General features: G+C 39.7%; 1 protein-coding gene across 1 annotated transcript; it reads left to right on the top strand.

Annotated features, from left to right (window-relative positions):
* Positions 1-923: 923 nt before the first annotated feature.
* LOC149166780 (uncharacterized) lies at positions 924-2,431 on the top strand. The gene is made up of 2 exons (XM_089430255.1): positions 924-2,085; positions 2,190-2,431. The coding sequence occupies exons 1-2, from the start codon at positions 924-926 to the stop codon at positions 2,429-2,431; spliced, it is 1,404 nt and encodes a 467-aa protein (XP_089286381.1).
* The last annotated feature ends 20,755 nt before the right edge of the window (positions 2,432-23,186 follow it).

The raw sequence follows: 23,186 nt of genomic DNA, 5'->3' as shown, positions 1-23,186 counted from the left end.
GGAAACCAAATAAATACAATAACCAAGTCATATAATCCCTGAGCTGACAGCCGGGAATATAAATGGTGTGAGAACCCAGCCGGTATCAACCGTAAAATACAGTTCATAACTCTCATGCGATGTGTATATTTACTTAACCATATACTGTAGATAGGACCTCGAACCTCGAGAACCATATCAAAGTTATTGCCAAGGATTTTTACTGTCATAATATTAAAAAAAAAAATCAAATTTATTTCTTGTGCTATGTGTAAATGTAAAAGTTTTTTTTAACGAGAGGCATCACAAGTGGTATCAGAGCCTAGGTTTACAACACTGTGACCTCGGGATTAATCATAGCAGTAAGATGAAATATGAGTAACTGAAATAAATAATCAAGGTCTTTCAGATAGGGTTGTCACATATCTGTTGAAATGTACTAATCTGCTAAATTCAGGTGACAGCAAATCATGAGGAGATCAAACAGTGCTCCACACAGAAATGAGGCCAGACCAGAGACCATCACTCACCCTCAGGGGAATCATGAAATTTGGGTGCAACTGGGGGAAGAGACTCATAACACCAATTTGACCATATTGGAGATAGTCCAGGAGCTGAAGAACGAGATGGCCCATCTGCGTGAGGATGATGCCAGATTAACTTTGGAACAAGAAAAGATCCTGAAAAGTTTGTCGGATAAACAAAACCAGCGTCAACCGAATCCCAGCCCAGAGCGAACGCATGTATCAGAGGAACAAGGCTATCACACTAAACAAGAAGAGATAAAAGGAAGGGAAGAGGTTCGGGGAGAGTGATCTGATAATGCTTCCGAACATCGAACTTCCAAAAGGCAGCGGATAGAGCTACAGGGTGAGTTCCGGAAAATCAAGCCACCACATTTTGATGGGGAACCGGAGGAGGCAGCGGAAGCCTGGTTAATTAATATGAACAAGTATTTCCAAGTTTACGAATATGATCACAACCTTAAGGTGCGGCTCACTATTTTCCAGTTGCAAGGAAAAGCCACTTTATGGTGGGAGGAAGTCAAGATAGTGCGGGGAATGAGTGAGCAGGATGTAACATGGGAGGCTTTCCAGAGATACTTTAAGGAAAAATACTTAACAGAACGTTTCTACTACGAAAAGTCAAGGGAATTTCATGATCTGCGGCTTGGACAGCAGACCATGGATGAATTCATTACTAAATTCACCTCTCTGCTTCGTTATGTACCATATATTCGGGAGGAAAAGGTAAAAGTGCAGCGTTTTGTTAGCAGCCTGCCCCAGACAATGAGGGAAAGAATTGAATTTGATAACCCGAAAACAATGGATGAAGCAATACGGAAAGCTAGAATTTGCTATCAGCGGAATAAACAAAAGGGAGACAATTTTGGAAAGCGTTGGGCAGATAAAAAGGGCAACAGAACCTCTATGGGAGCCAAAGGAGCTCGTGGAAATTCTAGCAAGGGATTCTCCAAAGGGCCCAGCAACAGGAGTCAGTCCAGAAATCAACTCAGGTTAAAGCCACTTAATGAATCTAAATATAGCGAGCAGCTGGGCAAAGGTGAAAATGAGGGATTAGCCAAACCCCCAGTACAGTGTTGGGGTTGTGGCGGGCCACATTATATTAAGAATTGTCCCCACCGAAAGGGTAGTGATCAAGTGTCCCAGGTTTACGAAGCCTCTACAGTGGGGGACGTAGCTCGGTCCATACCAAGAATAAATGCCGCCCTCGAGGATCGTCAAGCTGATTACCAGACGACGATGGTAGAATTTGAAGGTAAGATCCTTGATCAAACTGTTTCCATTCTAGTAGACCCAGGAGCTACATTAAGCTATGTTAGTCCCAAAGTTGTCGAAAACTGCAATTTGCAATCTGTTAAGTTTAAGAGTCCATGGTTAGTACAGCTAGCAACCGGGGAAAAAAGGCGGGTGTTGGCTAAGGTTAGCAACTGCCCATTGAAAGTAGCAGGTGCGACAGTGATGGCAGAATTGAATGTACTTCCTCTCGGCTCATATGATGTGCTAATCGGAATGGACTGGCTGGAAAGACGGTGGTCCATAATAAATTGCAAAACGAAAACAATTTCTTATCGAGACGAACTGGGTAATGAACAAGAGATTCAGGGCATCCTGAAGCCAGTGCAGGTCTGGCCAATTACTGCCTCACAGCTAGCTAAAAGCATCAGAAAAAATGTCAAATATATGCAGTTCAAGTGGGGTATGCCAATTCTGAAAATAAAACGGATATTTTGGGAAGCATACCAGTAGTGCAGGAATTTGCAGATGTGTTTCCCGAAGAAATACCAGGACTGCCACCCAAAATGGATTTGGACTTTACTATAGAACTGGTACCTGGTGCAGCACCAGTGTCCCGAACACCATACCGGATGAGTGTGACGGAATTGACAGAATTGAAGATGCAGCTGCAGGAGCTGCTGGACAAGAAGTAGATTTGTCCCAGCGTATCACCATGGGGAGCCCCTGTACTGTTCGCCCGGAAAAAGGATGGAACCCTTTGTATGTGCATAGATTATCGACAGCTAAATAAATTGACAGTTAAAAAGAAATACCCACTACCCCGTATCGATGAACTGTTTGATCAGGTGAAAGGGGCGACGATATTCTCAAAGATCGATTTGAGGTTTGGGTATCATCAAATTAGAATTAAGGAAGAGGGCATAGCCAAAACTGCTTTTCGAACCCGCTATGGACATTACGAGTTTGTGGCACTGCCTTTTGGGTTGACCAATGCACCTGCGACATTTATGTGCTTGATGAATAGTGTATTTCATCAGTACTTGGACAAATTCATATTAATTTTTATTGATGATATACTCATATATTCTCATAATATTAAAGAACATGAGGAGCACCTCAGAATAGTGTTACAAACGCTACGAGAACATCAGTTATATGGTAAATTTAGTAAATGCGACTTCTATAAAGAGCATATCTAGTACTTGGGGCATATCATCACTAAGGAAGGCATTGCAGTGGACCCTAAAAATATCAGAACTATCATAGAATGGCCAACTCCGAAGGACGTGTCAGATATCAGATCTTTCATGGGACTGGCTGGATTCTATAGGCAGTTTGTGGAAGGATTTTCCAGGGTTGCGTACCCTATCACTTCCTTACTAAAGAAAGGAAAAATATTTAGGTGGACAGTAGAGTGTCAGCGGAGCTTTGAGCAACTCAAACACCTACTCACCACTGCACCAGTGCTAAGCGTCGCAGACCCGGAAAAAGACTACATAGTCTGCACCGATGCAAGTAAAGAGGGTGTAGGAGGGGTATTGATGCAAGAAGGGAAGGTGATCGCGTACGAATCCAGAAAATTGAAAGAGCATGAGCAGAGGTATTCTGCTTATGATCTGGAACTAACCGCTGTGATACATGCACTAAAAATGTGGCGTCATTATTTGGTGGGAAGGAAATTCTTATTGATGATAGATCACCATAGCTTAACTAGCTACCTTAACCAACCAACTTTAAACGCTAGACAAGCTAGATGGGTGGACTTTTTGAGCAGTTTTGATTTTGAAATCAAACACCTGAAAAGAAAAGAAAATCGGGTGGCGGATGCTCTAAGTCGAAAGGCGCACTGTCTCTATGAAATTGCCTATAGTGAAGGACAGTCTACTCTTCACCAAGAAATTGGAGGAGTCGCTGAGCAAGATCAAATCTATCAACAAATGAACCAACACGTACAGAATTCAAACAGCCACATAATGCAACAGGGTTATGAGCTGGATGCAGCAGGCAATTTACGTTACAAGAAAAGAATATATGTACCCGGTTAGGGTGACATTAAGGAAAATATTTTGGATGAGTTCCACAAAAGTCCTTACGCTGGACACCCGGGTTATCAAAAGTTAATTACCTCGCTTCAGAAGGAGTATTACTGGCCGGGTATGAAAAGGGATGTGATAGAATACCTGTCACGATGCATAGAATGTCAACAGATTAAGGCTGAACATCAACACCCTACGGGGTTACTACAGCCATTACCTATACCAGAATGGAAGTGGGAGATTATCACTATGGACTTCATCACGGGGTTACCAAAGTCCAAGAGGAATAATGATTCCATCATGGTTGTGGTGGACAAACTTAGTAAGTCAGCCCACTTCATACCGATTCAATCTACATATCATGCGGCACAAATTGCAAATATTTACATGCAAAACATATTTAAGCTCCATGGGTTGCCCAAAACTATAATATTCGATCACGATGTTAAATTCACATCGGCCTTCTGGAGGACCTTATTTGAGGGCCTGGGAACTCAATTGAACTTTAGCACCGCATATCATCCGCAGACTGATGGGCAGACTGAGCGGGTGAACCAAGTGGTGGAGGACATGCTAAGGGCGTATGTGATGCAGCAACCCACCCGGTGGGAAGATTATTTACATCTTGTGGAGTTTGCCTATAACAATGGATATCATGCATCTTTGCAGATGAGTCCATTCGAAGTACTTTACAGTCGGAAATGTCGCACACCATCCAGCTGGGGCGGACCAGAGGACAAACTCATGTTAGGTCCTGAGATGTTAAAGGAAATGGAAGCAATGGTTAAGAAAGTGCAGGCTAATTTGAAGGTAGCCCAGGACCGACAAAAAAGTTTTGCAGATCAGAGTAGGATCTTTAAAGAGTACCAGGTGGGTGAGCATGTATATGTTAGAATCCGAGCAAGGAGAAGTACTCTACAATGGAGCGGTTGTGCCAAATTGGCACCTCGCTTTTGTGGACCCTTCCAGATTTTAGCAAGGATTGGGCCAGTGGCTTATCAACTAGCCCTACCCAGCCACATCTGGGTCCATAATGTTTTTCACGTGTCAGTGTTAAAGAAATATGTCTATGACACTAAACACATAATTAATTGGCAAGACATTCAGGTAAGAATATGTTTCCAATAGCACAAATTAAAAGTTGGTCGTTAAAATAAGACTGATTAGATTACTGTATGTTTCAGGTGGAGCCGGAAGGAGAATTTCTGGTCGAGCCAGTGAGCATATTAGATCGGAGAAGGGTCGTGCTGCGGAAACGAACCATCATCCAGGTCAAGGTGCAGTGGCAGCACTTCGGACCGGATGAGGCCACCTGGGAAAATGAGCAGAGTATGAAAGAAGCTTACCCCGAACTGTTTTCAGGTGAACAACATCGGGACGATGTTGAGCTTCAGGAGGGGGAGATGTGATGCCCCTAGTATAGTGGTAGTATTTTAAATTAAATACAGTAAATTTGATAATCTGATTATGGTTCTGTGGTAAAACTGAGTAATTATTAATGCATTACTGTTTAATTCATTTATATGATTAATCATTATGGTGTTGCCTCTAATTGCTGTTGAAAGAAAAGGAAAATAGTTGGGCAAAAATTGTGTGCATCCTCATGAGAGGAGGATTAAAGTTAAATAGGACAGTTGTCCAAGAAAGATTAAAAAACTAAAAAAAAAAAAAAAAACCTAACTACTTTCTGGAAAACGGTTGAGACCCTCATGAGGGGAGGGAAAAAGAAAGGAAAAAGAAGGAAAACACTAAGTCTAACGCAGGATCAGATAGTGGGAGAGAGCCAAGGTAAAAGCTACGTCTGGTAAGGACCAGATAGCGAGGCCCAGAGAGCTGTATCTAGACAGCGAATGCTAAGTCTGGTTGTGACCAGATAGCGTATAACTGGGAAACAGAGAATTTCCTAGAGCAGCTACGTCTGGTAATGACCAGATAGCACAGGTCTAGCAACACTAGAAGTCTTGCAGGCAACAGAAGACTTGTAGGAGCGCTTGGGGGTGGAAGGTTGAGCAGGACCCTCCTAAGGACGGGAGGTTGACAAGCATATTAAGGTGATTTTCTTTTTGTCAGGTAAGCATTGATTAAAGAATTAACAGTTCTAGTTTTCACCTATATAATGGTACAAGTTTCTGTGATTGTGATAAAGAAAAGAAATAAGAGTTGTGATTGTAAGCATTTACATGAAAGAATTATGAACTGAACAAGCAATGAGTGACGACATTTAATGTAACACATAAGGTAATCCAGATTAAGAGCGCTAAGTAATCATTATAGAATTGAGAAAAGAATCAAGCCTGTTCTTCGATTTATAAAATGAGATAAACTATTGTAATCAGCAACAGAGTAAGAAGAAAACAAATATGCTCGTTTCTGTTTAGATATACTTATAATAACTGCAAACCATAACCAAGATTGGGTTATTACCTGTACACGAGTGCTCCCAGGGTTTGTAAGTAGAGCTATTACAGTGTAACTAGCTATATGCATATAAGAGTCCAAGATAAATTTTCAAGAAAAACACTGTAGCTTCCCCTTTCAAGAAATAGTCGTAACTAGCATTAAGATCAGGACATTAAACTTTAGATTAACCATAGTCGGAAGAAAAACCATTGCTCAGTAAACAAGAGCGAGGCAACCATGTTCAAGCTACACAGAAAAGTCATGACAAGCTTGTCACAAATTAAAGAATGATAACCGGTATGAATTGGTACTGAGTTCTAGAAGCAGAAAAACATTATCACTTGAAATCGCTAGTTATGAGTTGGGTAACCGCGTATCAACATTGGAAATTAACCCAGATATCAAACCCTGTGCATAGACTCCAATGAAAGGAAACAACCTTTCGCATCGCACAGAGTGTGTTATAATAGGCAACCCAAAATAGAGCAGGGATATAATAGCACAAATTATATTAACAATTCCTTGTGGCGAAAGGAAATAAATATACAACACCAAATCCAAAGAGCGAATATGAGAGACAGTCCTGCAATCATAATAATAAATTGATGGCAGTCTGGGGAAAAACAGAGGGGTTTGACCCTTGGCCCCGTATAGAAAATACATTAAGAGCAAAGTCAATAACCGGTGCTAGTGCCAAGCACATAAAATTTGTAACTGTACTGAAAAACAAAATTTATATTTTACACATCAGAATAGGCCGGAGACCCTATCAATTGATAAAAACAAATGGCGATACCCTAACCAGAAAAAGAATCCCATGGGCTCGCCCAGAGATAGGGCAGCTCCACCATCCATCTGAATTCACTGTGTTCCTTCCTTTAAAAAAATGGAGACAACTGCTTCTTACTCGGAGGGCGAATCCGCATGGAAGATTTGGCTGGGTCGCCAACCTGGGAGCAGGTCATGACGCCATAATCCTGTACCTGCGATAACAAAGTTTCCAAAGTAAGGGTAAGGAAAACGGGGAAAAACTATTACAAGTTTTCATAAACGAAAGAAACCTAGTTACCAGAGCAGTTAACATGTCGGCTTACCCTGATAAGTTAATAGACGGCAAATCCAGAGTAGCCAGGGTGGTCTGGGTAGATGCCGAAGGGCAGAAAACTCAGATCGCCGAGGTTCTGTGGAAGCCAAAGCCTTTCCCAAAAGATTAGCTCGAGAAAGTTCAAATGACAGAGGAAACCTTTCCCAAACCCTTTTTCTATCATCGAACCAAATGTAAGCTGTCAATCTGGTAAAGCTCCTCCTTGCCGTCGATTACGGCATAGCAAACCCTGAGGAGAGTTTTGGCGGTAGAAACTCGTGCTGCTCAGAGGTGAGCTGAGCATGCCAACTCGGCTCGCAGGAATAAAGACCACATGGTGGACATGTGAATACACCGGCCGGGCGCAAGCTCCAAGTGCCAGGTGGAAACCAAATAAATACAATAACCAAGTCATATAATCCCTGAGTTGACAGCCAGGAATATAAATGGCGTGAGAACCCCGCCGGTATCAACCGTAAAACACAGTTCATAAATCTCATGCGATGTGTATATTTACTTAACCATATACGGTAGATAGGACCTCGAACCTCGAGAACCATATCAAAGTTATTGCCAAGGATTTTTACTGTCATAATATTAAAAAAAAAGAAAATCAAATTTATTTATTGTGTTGTGTGTAAATGTAGAAGTTTTTTTTAACGAGAGGCATCACAACTAATTAAAATGTAATATTATTAAATTTTGCGAACTCTCGGTTCAAAAAGTGAATGGGGTGATGGGAAATATTACAATATTATATGTTACCCAATATTTATAACCACCCTGACCTAATAAATAGTGGCAAGGGGTGGGGCAAATACTAATTCAAATGTAATATTATTAAATTTTACCTAATATTTCGGGTCACACCCCACCCAAAATATTACATTCTACTCAATATTACCCCTCACTCCTTCTAGTTTTATAGTTGGGTTTGTTTACTTTTAAATTACAAATATAAAGTAAAATTGCAATAAGAAGTGGACCCGTTGAGGGGAAATATTGGGTAAATGTAATATTATAGTATTCTATTGTATTCAATATAAGTTAGTAAAAAGTGAATGGAGGCAAGCGAAAATACTAGATAAAATGTAATAATTACATTTTTCTTATTATTTCCCTTTATAGGCTACATGGATTCAACGCCATCATTTTCTATAACTAATTATGTATCTAAATATAACATCAAACTAACATGAATCTAGGCTAGTTTAATCACCCCTTAAATAGATTATACTCGAGAGGAATTCCATGAGTCAATAACATGGATTTTTAAAACCATGGGTCAAAACCATGAGTTATTTTTATTTTTTTTATTATTCAATTTTTATAGGGTTATTTTTCTATTTTTTCTATTTTGTTATTTTAATTTGAATTTCAACAAGTTACAATGTTTACATTACATTAAGTTACACATATCTACCATATTTTAATTTTATTTTGATCTAGTCAAAATGTTAACATTATATTACTTTACCTTACACATTTCTAGCATACTATCGACATTAGATCTGATTCAATGAAGAAATTACAATTATCCCTCAATACTAAAATGTAATTAAAAAAATATATATTTATCTAATTATTTAAAGTTTGATGTAAAATAAAAGTGAAAATTCAAGTATTTAAAAATGACTGAGATTTATTTTTAAAGTAACGTTATTAATTTTTTAAAAGTAACTTTACCCACAAAATCTTTGCATAAACATATAAACCACATTAGTTTAGTTATTCAACTTCAACGTATATGATAAAGTGACTATTAAATGCATAAGAAAAGTGTATTACAATATACAATTATCTTATGCCTTTAATAGTTATTTTATCATATACAATGAATTTGAAAGGATAATAAATTTACCTTCAACAAAAATTTTACCACATTAAAATTCCAAATCAAGTAAAATTTTAAACATCTTTACTCTTTACTAAAGTCAATAACTTTTCCTAAAATAAAGTAAACAGGTTATTTCAACAAAAAGAACAAAAAGAATCGAAAATACTGCTCAAAAATCTTTTAATATTTATTTTAATTAAATATTTGTATAAATGAATAAAAGGAAATCATATACTATGGATACATTGTCACAACTCCACGGTAATATTCCATATAAAAAAAAATTATTCATGGTAAACCTTATTGTTACATGACCCTCCACAAACTTGTTAATAAACTAACCATAAACATTTATATATCCATTGCATTTATTTAAGCACTAACCGTGCTGCTATGACGGCACCTATCTGATTATCAATCACTTAACTTAAGATTTTCCACTCGACTTATGAATTATGAACCATTGACGACACTCATCATATGGTTAAGGTCAACCATGGCCACCGGCTTTGTTTTTTCGATCTGCTTCCCGTGTCAGGTGTGGACGGAGTACTAAGTGGCTTCACCTACCCTGGCCAGGTGGCTAACGCCGTGCAGAGGCCATGTGAAGCCTTGGGGAGACCGCCGGGTTCGCGCGCCAAACCGCCATACAGAGGGACGGTGAGGATCTTCTACACAGATCTAAGGGTTGATATTGATTCAGGGTTTATCGGGTTTCATAAAGTCCACCGAGTCGCTCATTGCGGGTTTATTTGCACTTGGAGGAGAGGCCGAAGCCCTTGCTCCATTCGGCGGTTCTAACCCTGCAACCTATGCCAGGTCTCGGCAAGCCATCACAGGTAACTAAGACTACAAACCACCGATTCATCAATTGCTTCCAACTGTCAGTTTGTTGAATATAATACTGTGCGTACTTGATCAGGATTGCATCGTTTTGGTTATTGCATTCATGTTTACTTCCAACGAAATTTCCATGTGCAGGGCCTGTTCCTCATTACTCCTACCACTCAGGAATGGAATGATTCAGCCGAGACATCTCAGGTACTAATCCCTCACAAATGTTTCAGTATATAAGTTAATACGATGGGCGGGAGTAACTGGTAGATTTTCATGTGTTTTCTCTCGGCCTGAGGGGTTCCTCATGGCATTCTTCTGTGCATGGACTCAGGGTTCTCACCTTCGGCTAAATCCTGGCTAGAATGCGAGGTCGGCTTTCCCATGCCGGTACCTGCGTCCTCTCCGGTTACAATTTTTATGTTGCATTACTTGGTATTACTTGGTATTACTTGTATAATCTTGTTAAGGGTTCACGGCCTCCCTTGCCGGATCCGAGACGAGATAACTCAAGGCTTCTCTGATTTTCGAGAATGTGCCATCATGATTACTCTGTGTTTATGAAAGACTATGAATCTATTCTCGGTTCTATGAACATTTGATGAACAGACCTTCGTGGTACCCTTCAGGGCTTATTTATTCCATCGTTAATATATGGATATCTCTTCTGTTTACCTGTTAAATATGATATACATGTTTTTCCGTTTTATTGATCTGTATCTACAGCTTGTTTTGCTATACATATGAATTTGTTCCAAATGGTTCGAGCTTGTCTTGCTACGGATATTTCGTTTCTCTGTTAACAGGCTGAGACATAATCCTTCCGAGGGTTTCGTCTCCAATAACCCTATAATAGTTTGTCACGGTATGGCTGTATACGGTGGTTCGATGGCCGTTTCCATGGCAGTTCTGTAACTTCATATTAATGTGTTATTATTGCATTCTGTGTCAATACAGCGTTAGATTTATTTGTTTCTGTTTATATGCTTATATCGGCCCAAACCCTAGGTACAGGCCGAGGGTTTCACATTGAACGGCTGAGGGTTTCACTATACTATGAACAGGTTCAATGTACTCTTCGGCGGTGTTAGGAATACGACTGTTAGATGTCGTTCTAATAATTTCCATAATCATTACATTGTTATTTTTGTACAGAAACCCTCTCACGGTTGACTGGTAAATATATTTCCACTACGCACTCACGTGCTCTGCACATGGTTATGAACTTTCAGATTCATTGTATTGTTTCTATGCTTCGGCTTTTCCATACAGAATGAGCATTAGTTCCTATATAACTACATGCATCGCATTCATGCAGTTAGCCTGCATCGTTCTTGTTACAGCTATTTTGCATCATTCTTTGACATAAATCATGCATTGTTCTCGTACGGTTATCATGCATCATTTTCTTACAGATGTCAGGCTTGTTCTCTACACAGTCATCATTACAGACATCAAGCATTATTCTTTACACAGTTATCATGCATCGTCTTCTTTACAATTATTATGCAAAGAAAGTAACAGATAATTCCTATTTGTTGAATAGCCAATCCTAGGCATTCTTAGACACTGTTTAAGGTATTATATGCATACTGTTCCATCTAGTCAATAACAGAAACTCAGGTGCAACCATACTTTCCTTCTAAGCACCCAGCATACTAATACAGTAGTCTAGTTCAGATGAATAACGCATACCTGGTCTATTAGGCACCAGAGTTATAGCTCCAAAAGTTCACCTACAAATTAAATGTTTGCTCTTATCCACCCAGTCATGAGATCCAACGCTATGTTGGGTTCTCCCCCCGAGCTGTCCTGCAGGCCTGCAGCCCTCTACAAGACTCATGCATAGTTGTGCTAGGGTTATCTGGTCCTCACCAGACTTAACCCTCCTTTCTTTTTCTTTTCCTTTTGTTCAATTTCTCTCCCTCTCTGTCACAGCAGATCAGGGATTTCCCCCTCCCAGGACTTTTCCTGGCTGAAGGGTTAGTTCCTTTTTCAGTTTTATAACTGTTTCTTTCTTTAGAAATCCTCCCTTAGGAGACTGCCAGCATTTTCCAAAATATCTTCCATTCATAAAATAAAATAATATCATTTAACACAGTAATTAATAATTCACATGAGTTTCTTACCATAGTAACTTTCATAATTACATGTTTTACGGGGTCATCACATCTTCCCCCCCTGGGATTGGACATCGTCCCGATGTCTATTCCCATTAAATAAGTCCGGGTAAACTTTCCTCATAATTTCCTCGTCTTCCCATGTAGCCTCCTCAGGCCCATAGTGCTGCCACAGCACTTTAATTTGGGTAATAACCCGTTTCCGCAGCCGCACTTCTCTCCGGTCGAGAATGCTCTGTGGTTCGACCAGAACCTCGCCTTCCGGTTCGACCTGCAGACAATCAATAATTTCAATCAGTTTCCATTAAGTATATTCACATGTTCAAACAACGAGGTTAATTCTTACCCGAACATCTTGCCATTGGATCACATGTTTGGGATCGTATACATATTTCTTTAGAACAGAAACGTGGAAAACGTTGTGAATTCTAATATGGCTTGGCAAGGCGAGTTGGTAAGCCACCGGCCCCACTCTAGCCAAGATCTGGAAAGGTCCAAAGTACCGAGGAGCCAGCTTGGCACATCCGCTCCATTGCAGTGTGCTTTTCCTGGCTTGGATCCTCACAAACACATGGTCACCAACCTGATATTCTTTAAACCTTCTTTTCCTGTCCGCAAAACGTTTCTGCCGGTCCTGTGCAGCCTTCAAATTGGCACGCACTCTTTTCACCATGTCTTCCATTTCTTTAAGCATTTCCGGACCCAAACTCAGCTTATCCTCAGGTCCACCCCAACTTGAGGGTGTGCGGCATTTTCGCCCATACAGAACCTCGAAGGGGCTCAACTGTGTCGAGGTATGATAACCATTGTTATAAGCGAATTCAACTAGGTGCAAATACTCTTCCCATTGATTTGGTTTCATCATCACATACGCTCTCAACATATCTTCCAACACTTGATTTACTCGCTCGGTTTGACCATCGGTCTGTGGGTGGTAGGTTGTGCTAAAGTTCAGCTGTGTTCCCAACTCAGCGAACAACGTCCTCCAAAAGGTGGATGTGAACTTTACATCCCAGTCTGAAATAATTACCTTTGGTAGTCCATGCAGTCTGAACACATTCTGCATAAAAAGGTGAGCAATTTGCACCGCTTTATAAGTGGACTGCACGGGTATGAAATGTGCCGCCTTACTCAACTTATCAACCACCACCATGATGGAATCATGGTTTTTCCTCGTTCGTGGCAAACCGGTTATAAAATCCATGGAAATGTTTTCCCATTTCCATTCCGGAATAGGCAAAGGTTGTAATAGCCTGGCTGGATGCTGATGTTCTGCCTTAATCTGCTGGCACTCTAAACACTTTGCTAGATACTCAACCACTTGCTTCTTCATTCTAGGCCAGAAATATTCTTTCCTAAGTGCAGTGACCATCTTTTGGTACCCTGGATGACCAGTGTAGTGGCTGGTATGGAACTCGTCCAAAATCAGGTTCTTGAGATCATTTGAATCAGGTACATATAATTTTTTATGGAAGTACAGCATGCCAGCATTGTCCAATGTATAACCTTGCTGTAATCTTTCATTAACTGCTTGCTGTACTTGCTGTTTTAACTGTTGGTATTCAACATCCTGATTTGCTGCTGATTTGATCTGCTCAAACAGAGAATTTCGCCACTTGCTGACTGAAAGTTCACACAAACACTGCACCTTTCGACTCAATGCATCAACCACCCGGTTCTCCTTGCCCTTTAAGTGCTTGATCTCGAAATCAAATCCGCTTAGGAAATCTGCCCAACGACCTTGTCTTGCATTCAAAGTAGGTTGACTAAAATAATTAGTCAAGTTGTGGTGATCTGTTAACAACAGAAATTTCCTCCCCAAGAGGTAATGACGCCACATTTTCAGCGCATGAATAATAGCTGTTAATTCTAGATCGTAAGCAGAGTACTTCTGCTCATGATCTTTTAATTTTCTAGACTCATACGCAATTACTTTTCCTTCCTGCATTAATACCCCTCCCACACCCTCTTTACTTGCATCAGTACACACAACGTAATCCTTATTAGGATCAGCTATACTCAAGATGGGTGCAATGGTGAGTAAATGCTTCAGTTGATCAAAACTCTGCTGACATTTCGCTGTCCACTTAAATACTTTTCCTTTTTTCTGCAAAGAAGTGATAGGGTAGGCTATCCTTGAGAAACCTTCCACAAATCTTCGGTAATAGCCAGCTAGTCCCATAAAGGATCTGATATCGGCTACATCCTTGGGTATGGGCCATTCCATAATAGTCTTTATTTTCTCAGGATCTACTGCAATTCCCTCTTTAGTAATCACATGGCCCAAATATTGAATTTCCTCCTTGAAAAAGTCACACTTACTAAACTTAGCATATAGCTGATGTTCCCGAAGAGTTTGCAACACCATCCTCAGATGCTCTTTGTGTTCCTCATGGGAACGGGAATATATCAGAATATCATCAATGAATATCAGCACGAATTTGTCCAAAAACCGATGAAACACGCTGTTCATCAAACACATAAAGGTGGCGGGTGCGTTGGTCAAGCCAAAGGGCAGCACCACAAATTCGTAATGCCCGTAGCGTGTTCTGAAAGCGGTTTTGGCAATGTCTTCTTCTTTAATTCTGATCTGATGATAACCAGATCGCAAATCGATCTTAGAAAATACCTTTGCTCCCTTCACTTGATCGAAGAGTTCGTCAATCCGAGGCAGGGGGTACTTGTTCTTGATCGTGAGCTTGTTCAGCTGACGATAGTCTATACACATACGGAGAGTCCCATCTTTCTTTTTGACAAATAGTACTGGAGCTCCCCACGGTGACACGCTGGGGCGGATATAATTCTTATCCAGCAACTCTTGTAGTTGCATTTTCAATTCTGTCAACTCAGGTACACTCATCCGGTACGGTGCTCGTGACACCGGTGCTGCCCCTGGTGTCAATTCTATAGTGAAATCTATATCTCGTTTCGGGGGCAATCCTGGTACTTCTTCAGGAAAAACATCCACAAATTCTTGCACTACCGGAATATTATCCAATGCAGATGTCTTGTTCTTCTGGTCTGCATAACCAACTTGAATAGCGTAAATCTGACACTTCTTCCTGAGACATTTAGCTAGCTGGGAGGCAGTGATAGGCCGGATCTGTACAGGGTGTTTAATTCCCTGTAATTCTTGCTGCTGTCCCAAGTCATCCTTGTAATAAATGGTTTTGGTCTTGCAGTTCACCAACGACCAATGCTTTTCCAGCCAATCCATACCAATCAGGATGTCATAGGACCCCAATGGAAGCACATTCAGGTCTGCTGTAATTGGATGTCCAGCTATGCTGAAAGAACAATTATTAATTTTGGCTAAGACTCTTCTTTTAGCTCCTGTGGCTAGCTGTACCAGCCATGGGTTCCTGAATTTTTCAGAAGATAGCTTACACTGTTCTACTACTTTTGGGCTAACATAACTTAAAGTAGCTCCTGGGTCAATAAGAACAGCTATAGAAAGATTGGAAATTTTACCTTCAAACTCCACCATGCTCGGCTGGTATTCCGCTTGACGGTCCTCCAGAGCTGCGTTAATTCTTGGCATGCTGCGCGCCACTTCTCCAACAGTTGATGCTTCTTGGATCTAAGATATTTGATCCACTCCTTTACGCTGAGGGCAATTCTTTACGTAGTGTGGGCCTCCACAACCCCAACATTGGACTGGAGGTCTGGTCATCCCCTCAAGGTCTGACCTGGCAGGTGGTTCACTGATTCTGCTCTCACTTGGCTTAGTCCGAAAGGTACTCTTTGCTACATTTCTGCCAATCTGTCCTTTACCAGCAACCTTGCTGCCATTACCACGACTTCCCTTGCTATTACCAGCAATTCTGTTGCTTTTTCTTTCATTCCACCTTTTATTTGAAGTGTCTCCTTTCTGCTTGTTTTGCTGATAACAGATTCTTGCCTTACGAATCGCCTCATCCATTGTCCTGGGATTATCAAACTCAATACGTTCTCTTATATAGGCTGGTAAACTGCTCACAAATCTCTGCACCTTGGCCTTCTCCTCCTTGATATATGGTACATAACGAAGCAGGGAGGTGAAGCGGTTAATGAACTCGTCCATGGACTGCTGTCCCAGTCGTAAATCATGGAACTCACATGCCTTCTCATCGTAGAAATGCTCAGTTAGATATCTCTCCTTGAAGTACTTCTGAAACTTTTCCCAGGTTATGTTCTGCTCACTTACTCTTTTTACAATTTTGATTTCTTCCCACCACAGGGTTGCTTTGCCCTGTAGCTGGAAGATGGCCAGTCGCGCCTTCAGATTCTGATCATACTCATACAGCTGGAAATACTTGTTAATGTTAATTAACCAAGCCTCTGCCGCTTCCTCCTGCTCTCCGTCAAAATGTGGAGGTTTAATTTTCCGGAATTCTCCCTGTAATTCCATTCTCTGTCTCTTTGGCGTCTGCTGTTCCACTACATTGTCAGAATGATCTTCCTTCTCCTCTGAAATTTCAGGTGCATAATTTCGTTCTTCAGTCGCCCTTTGCTGTTCCGCACTGGGATTGGCTAATGGTGGATTTTGTCTTTCCGATAGACTCTTCAATATTCTTTCCTGTTCCACTGTCAATCGCGCGTTGTCTTCTCGCAGACGCGCCATTTCATCTTTCAGTTCTTGAACAGTTTGCAGTATCGCCAGATTGGTACTGCGTGTCTCTGCACCAAGCTGTATCCACAGTTCTGGATTTTCCCGAGGAACGCCGTCCGCTCCCTGCATTCCCTCCATCTTTACTGTTGGCTGTTATCGGTTTGCTGTTTCTGTATTTGTTTCCTAATTAATAAACAGAAACCAATTAGCGGAATTTAATTCTTTCTCATACATATATTATATGATAATTTCCATGCAGCTGGATCTTACTGCTCCAGAGGCCACAGTTTTGAAACCTCTGCTCTGATACCACATTGTCACAACTCCACGGTAATATTCCATATAAAAAAAAATTATTCATGGTAAACCTTTATGGTAAACCTTATTGTTACATGACCCTCCACAAACTTGTTAATAAACTAACCATAAACATTTATATATGCATTGCATTTATTTAAGCACTAACCGTGCTACTATGACGGCACCTATCTGATTATCAATCACTTAACTTAAGATTTTCCACTCGACTTATGAATTATGAACCATTGGTGACTCTCATCATATGGTTAAGGTCAACCATGGCCACCGGCTTTGTTTTTCCGATCTGCTTCCCGTGTCAGGTGTGGACGGAGTACTAAGTGGCTTCACCTACCCTGGCCAGGTGGCTAACGCCGTGCAGAGGCCATGTGAAGCCTTGGGGAGACTGCCGGGTTCACGCGCCAAACCGCCATACAGAGGGACGGTGAGGATCTTCTACACAGATCTAAGGGTTGATATTGATTAAGGGTTTGTCGGGTTTCATAAAGTCCACCGAGTCGCTCATTGCGGGTTTATTTGCACTTGGAGGAGAGGCCGAAGCCCTTGCTCCATTCGGCGGTTCTAACCCTGCAACCTATGCCAGGTCTCGGCAAGCCATCACAGGTAACTAAGACTACAAACCACCGATTCATCAATTGCTTCCAACTGTCAGTTTGTTGAATATAATACTGTGCGTACTTGATCAGGATTGCATCGTTTTGGTTATTGCATTCATGTTTACTTCCAACGAAATTTCCATGTGCAGGGCCTGTTCCTCATTACTCCTACCACTCAGGAATGGAATGATTCAGCCGAGACATCTCAGGTACTAATCCCTCACAAATGTTTCAGTATATAAGTTAATACGATGGGCGGGAGTAACTGGTAGATTTTCATGTGTTTTCTCTCGGCCTGAGGGGTTCCTCATGGCATTCTTCTATGCATGGACTCAGGGTTCTCACCTTCGGCTAAACCCTGGCTAGAATGCGAGGTCGGCTTTCCCATGCCGGTACCTGCGTCCTCTCCAGTTACAATTTTTGTGTTGCATTACTTGGTATTACTTGGTATTACTTGTATAATCTTGTTAAGGGTTCACGGCCTCCCTTGCCGGATCCGAGATGAGATAACTCAAGGCTTCTCTGATTTTCGAGAATGTGCCATCATGATTACTCTGTGTTTATGAAAGACTATGAATCTATTCTCGGTTCTATAAACATTTGATGAACAGACCTTCGTGGTACCCTTCAGGGCTTATTTATTCCATCGTTAATATATGGATATCTCTTCTGTTTACCTATTAAATATGATATACATGTTTTTTCGTTTTATTGATCTGTATCTACAACTTGTTTTGCTATACATATGAATTTGTTCCAAATGGTTCGAGCTTGTCTTGCTACGGATATTTCGTTTCTCTGTTAACAGGCTGAGACATAATCCTTCCGAGGGTTTCGTCTCCAATAACCCTATAATAGTTTGTCATGATATGGTTGTATACGGTGGTTCGATGGCCGTTTCCACGACAGTTCTGTAACTTCATATTAATGTGTTATTATTGCATTCTGTGTCAATACAGCGTTAGATTTATTTGTTTCTGTTTATATGCTTATATCGGCCCAAACCCTAGGTACAGGCCGAGGGTTTCACATTGAACGGCTGAGGGTTTCACTATACTATGAACAGGTTCAATGTACTCTTCGGCAGTGTTAGGAATACGACTGTTAGATGTCGTTCTAATAATTTCCATAATCATTACATTGTTATTTTTGTACAGAAACCCTCTCACGGTTGACTGGTAAATATATTTCCACTACGCACTCACGTGCTCTGCACATGGTTATGAACTTTCAGATTCATTGTATCGTTTCTATGCTTCGGCTTTTCCATACAGAATGAGCATTAGTTCCTATATAACTACATGCATCGCATTCATGCAGTTAGCCTGCATCGTTCTTGTTACAGCTATTTTGCATCATTCTTTGACATAAATCATGCATTGTTCTCATACGGTTATCATGCATCATTTTCTTACAGATGTCAGGCTTGTTCTCTACACAGTCATCATTACAGACATCAAGCATTATTCTTTACACAGTTATCATGCATCGTCTTCTTTACAATTATTATGAAAAGAAAGTAACAGATAATTCCTATTTGTTGAATGGCCAATCCTAGGCATTCTTAGACACCGTTTAAGGTATTATATGCATACTGTTCCATCTAGTCAATAACAGAAACTCAGGTGCAACCATACTTTTCTTCTAAGCACCCAGCATACTAATACAGTAGTCTAGTTCAGATGAATAACGCATACCTGGTCTATTAGGCACCAGAGTTATAGCTCCAGAAGTTCACCTGCAAATTAAATGTTTGCTCTTATCCACCCAGCCATGAGATCCAACGCTATGTTGGGTTCTCCCCCCAAGCTGTCCTGCAGGCCTGCAGCCCTCTACAAGACTCATGCACAATTGTGCTAGGGTTATCTGGTCCTCACCAGACTTAACCCTCCTTTCTTTTTCTTTTCCTTTCTTCAATTTCTCTCCCTCTCTGTCACAACAGACCAGGGATTTCCCCCTCCCAGGACTTTTCCTGGCTGAAGGGTTAGTTCCTTTTTCAGTTTTATAACTGTTTCTTTCTTTAGAAATCCTCCCTTAGGAGACTGCCAGCATTTTCCAAAATATCTTCCATTCATAAAATAAAATAATATCATTTAACACAGTAATTAATAATTCACATGAGTTTCTTACTATAGTAACTTTCATAATTACATGTTTTACGGGGTCATCACATATATTAAAATATCTAAAAACATAAATATTTCCACTTATAATTAAATGTAATATTAATATTAATATTAATATTAATATTATATATTTAATAACTTAGGATTAATACAAAATTAAATTTAATATAATATTAAATTTGTTATATATATATATATATATATATATATATATATAATAGAGGGAGGGAGAAGAAGGCAGAGAGAGGACTTGAGAAAAAGGAGGAGAGAGGGAGGGATAGAGAAATGGAGTTGGAAGGAAGGAGAGGGAGGGAAGAATAAATGCATAGAGAAAGAAAAGTGGGGGGAGAGAGAGAGAGAGAGAAGGGGGGAGAGAGGTAGAGAAGGGGAAGAAAGAGAGAGAGGGAGAGGGAGAGGAAGAGGGAGGGAAAGGAAGAGAGGGAGAGATATATAAATATGGAGAAAGAGTAAGTAGGTTTTGGGGGTGATATATAGAGACAAAAGAGAAACATAGAGGGATAGATATATAGATGGAAGGTGAAGATAGAGTAGAAGATAGAGATAGAGAGAGGGAGAGATAGATAGATATGGAGGGAGAAAGTATGTGTGTTTGGGGAGGGGGGTGAGTTAGAGAGACAAAGAAGGAGAGACAGAGGGAGATATTGATATAGATGGAGGGGGGAGAGAGGGAAGAATAATTCTTGCACTAGATGCATTGATTTCAATGTAGATGGTGATTCCTAATCCTATTTGATTTCTTGCATTGAAGGAGATAAACTCAAAGAGATGGGAGAGGAGGAAGGAAGAGAGAGAGAAGCAGAGGAGTGAGAAAGTGAGTGAAGGGTAAGAGAGAGAGTGAGGGAGACACAAATATGGCTGGGGGAGAGATGGGTAGAGAGCATAACAATTAAGTGATTTCTCTTCTATTAGTAACTACTTGTGAGTGCTTTTTACTTCTTTAGATTAGGATATTATATTACATAGGTTATTAGTGTTATTCTTCATAAAAAAATTACCAATGCATAAACAATAAAGATACAAGAGACAGATAATGTAGGCTATCCAACAAGGCCAAAACCTCTTCCACTTGAGAGGAAAAACCGAACAAATTCTTCCTTTTATAGATTCTTCAATTGACGAATACCAAGACCAAAACCCTTGACCTATTTTCCACTCCAAGACCAAGACACAAAGCCCTTTTCTTCTTCCTTGAGTCAAAGATTCAAACCCTTTTCTTCTTCTTCTTATTGGGTTTCCTTCAAAATTTCAACCCCTTGATTTCAGTTTACAACTTTTGGTTCCAAATGAGAAACCCTACTTTTTATAGATGACCAACTTTGAACCTTAACTAGCCTCTCTTTAAAAAGATTCTCCTTCCTTTTAATTCGGCTTCCCTTTGACATGTCCTTCACCCAACTTGGTTACCTTTAGATGATTGTAACCTTCTCGGCCTCCTTACTACAATAGACAAGTCTGCAAATTTGCATGTGTGGAGATTACTTAGCCCAAAACAGTGTTGAAAGACTTATCTCTTTCTTTCTCTCTCCTCGCTGGTTATAGGGATTCTTCTTGTTGCGCCGAGAGGCACATTCTATAGCCCAATATGATGTGTAAGTGATTCCATCCATCATAAAAGTTGATATTTTTCTCATGTCAGCCAAAATAATTTTTTTTAAAAATATAAAAATATAAAATAATTAATTTAAATGTTTTATATAGTTATTCAAATTCAACGTATATGATAAAATAACTATACAATATAATTATCTTATGCGTTTAATAAGGTGTTCATAAGTTCTCTACAATAATAAATTTACCTTCAACAAAAATTCTACAAAGGTTCAAACCCTTTGCTTCTTCCTCACCTAAGATTTCCTAATTCCAACACCTTGATTTCAGTCTACAAGTTTTGGTTCCAAATCAGAAACCCTAGTTTGTATAGATGACCAATTTTAAACCTTAACTAGCCTCTCTTTAGAAAGAGACTCCTTCCTTTTAATTCAACTTCCCTTTGACACGTCCTTCATCCAACTTGGTTACCTTTAGATGATTCTAACCTTCTCGCCCCCCCTTTCTATAATAGACAAGTTTTAAACTTCGCACATGTGGAGATTACTTAGTCCAAAATAGTCCCAAAATAGTGCTAAAATACTTTGCCTCCTTGCTACAATAGACAAGTTTGAAACTGCGCACGTGTGGACATTACTTAGCTGAAAACAGTCTCAAAACAGTGTTGAAACACTTCGCTCTTTCTTGCTCTCTTCTTGCTGGTTATAGGTCTTCCTCTTATTGTGCTGAGAGGTGCATTCTAAAGGCTAGTAAGATGTGTAAGCGATTTTGTCCATCATCAAAGTTGAAATTTTTCTCATGTTGGCCAAAATAAAATTTTTAAAAATATAAAAATAAAAATAATTAATTTAAATTTTTTATATAGTTATCCAAATTCAACGTATATGACAAAATAAATATTAAACACATAAGGTAATTGTATTACAATATAATTATTTTATGTGTTTAATAGTTATTTTATCATATACATTGAATTTAAATGGATAATAAGGTGTCAAGAAGTTCTCAACAATAATAAGTTTACCTCCAACAAACATTTTACAAAGATTCAAACCCTTTTCTTCTTCTTCTTCTCAGATTTCCTTCAAAATTTCAACCCCTTGATTTCGGTCTACAACTTTTGGTTCGAAATCAAAAACCCTAGTTTGTATAGATGACCAATATTGAACCTTAACTAGCCTCTCTTTAGAAAGAGACTCCTTTCTTTTAATTCCGCGTTCCTTTGACATGTCCTTCACCCAACTTGGTTACCTTTAGATCACCTCCTTGCTACAATAGAAAAGTTTGCAAATTCACACGTGTGGAGATTACTTAGCTCAAAACAGTCCCAAAACACTGCTAAAACACTTGGACTCCTTGCTACAATAGACAAGTCTGCAACTTCGCAAGTGTAGAGATTACTTATCCTAGAACAGTGCTAAAACAGTGCTGAAACACTTCGCTCTTTTTCGCTCTCTCCTCACTCATTATAGGTCTTCTTCTTGTTGCGCAAAGTGGTGTATTCTATAACCCACTATGATGAGTAAGCGAGGTTGTCCGTCATTAAAGTTGAAATTTTTCTCACTGGTTATAGGTCTTCTTCTTGTTGCGGAAAGAGGTGTATTCTATAGCCCACTATGATGTGTAAGTGAGGTTGTCCATCATTAAAGTTGAAATTTTTCTTATGCCGACCGAAATAAAATTAAAAAAAAATATAAAAATAAAAATAATTAATTTAAATGTAATAAATAGCCATTCGATTCAACGTATACCATAAAATAACTATTAAACGCATAAGATAATTGTATTACAATACAATTATCTTATGCGTTTAATAGTTATTTTATGGTATAAGTTGAATTTGAATGGATAAGAAGGTGTCTAGATGTTCTCAACAATAATAAATTTACGCTCAACAAAAATTTTGCCACTTTAAAATTCATAACTATTATAGTTA

The sequence above is a fragment of the Pinus tabuliformis genome, chromosome 5_1, assembly GCF_031772625.1.
Source record: "Pinus tabuliformis cultivar Carrire ecotype Pingquan chromosome 5_1, CPIR1, whole genome shotgun sequence".
Classification (NCBI taxonomy): Eukaryota; Viridiplantae; Streptophyta; class Pinopsida; order Pinales; family Pinaceae; genus Pinus; species Pinus tabuliformis.
The sequence above is the reverse complement of the archived record's forward strand: the minus strand, read 5'-3'. Positions and strand labels throughout refer to the sequence as shown.

Bases quoted from the DNA above. Each gene is read 5' to 3' on its own strand.
- LOC149166780 (XM_089430255.1), top strand. From the start codon at position 924: ATGAACAAGTATTTCCAAGTTTACGAATATGATCACAACCTTAAGGTG. The intron at 2,086-2,189 runs GTAATGAACAAG...AAATATATGCAG, and splicing joins TTCTTATCGAGACGAACTGG to TTCAAGTGGGGTATGCCAAT.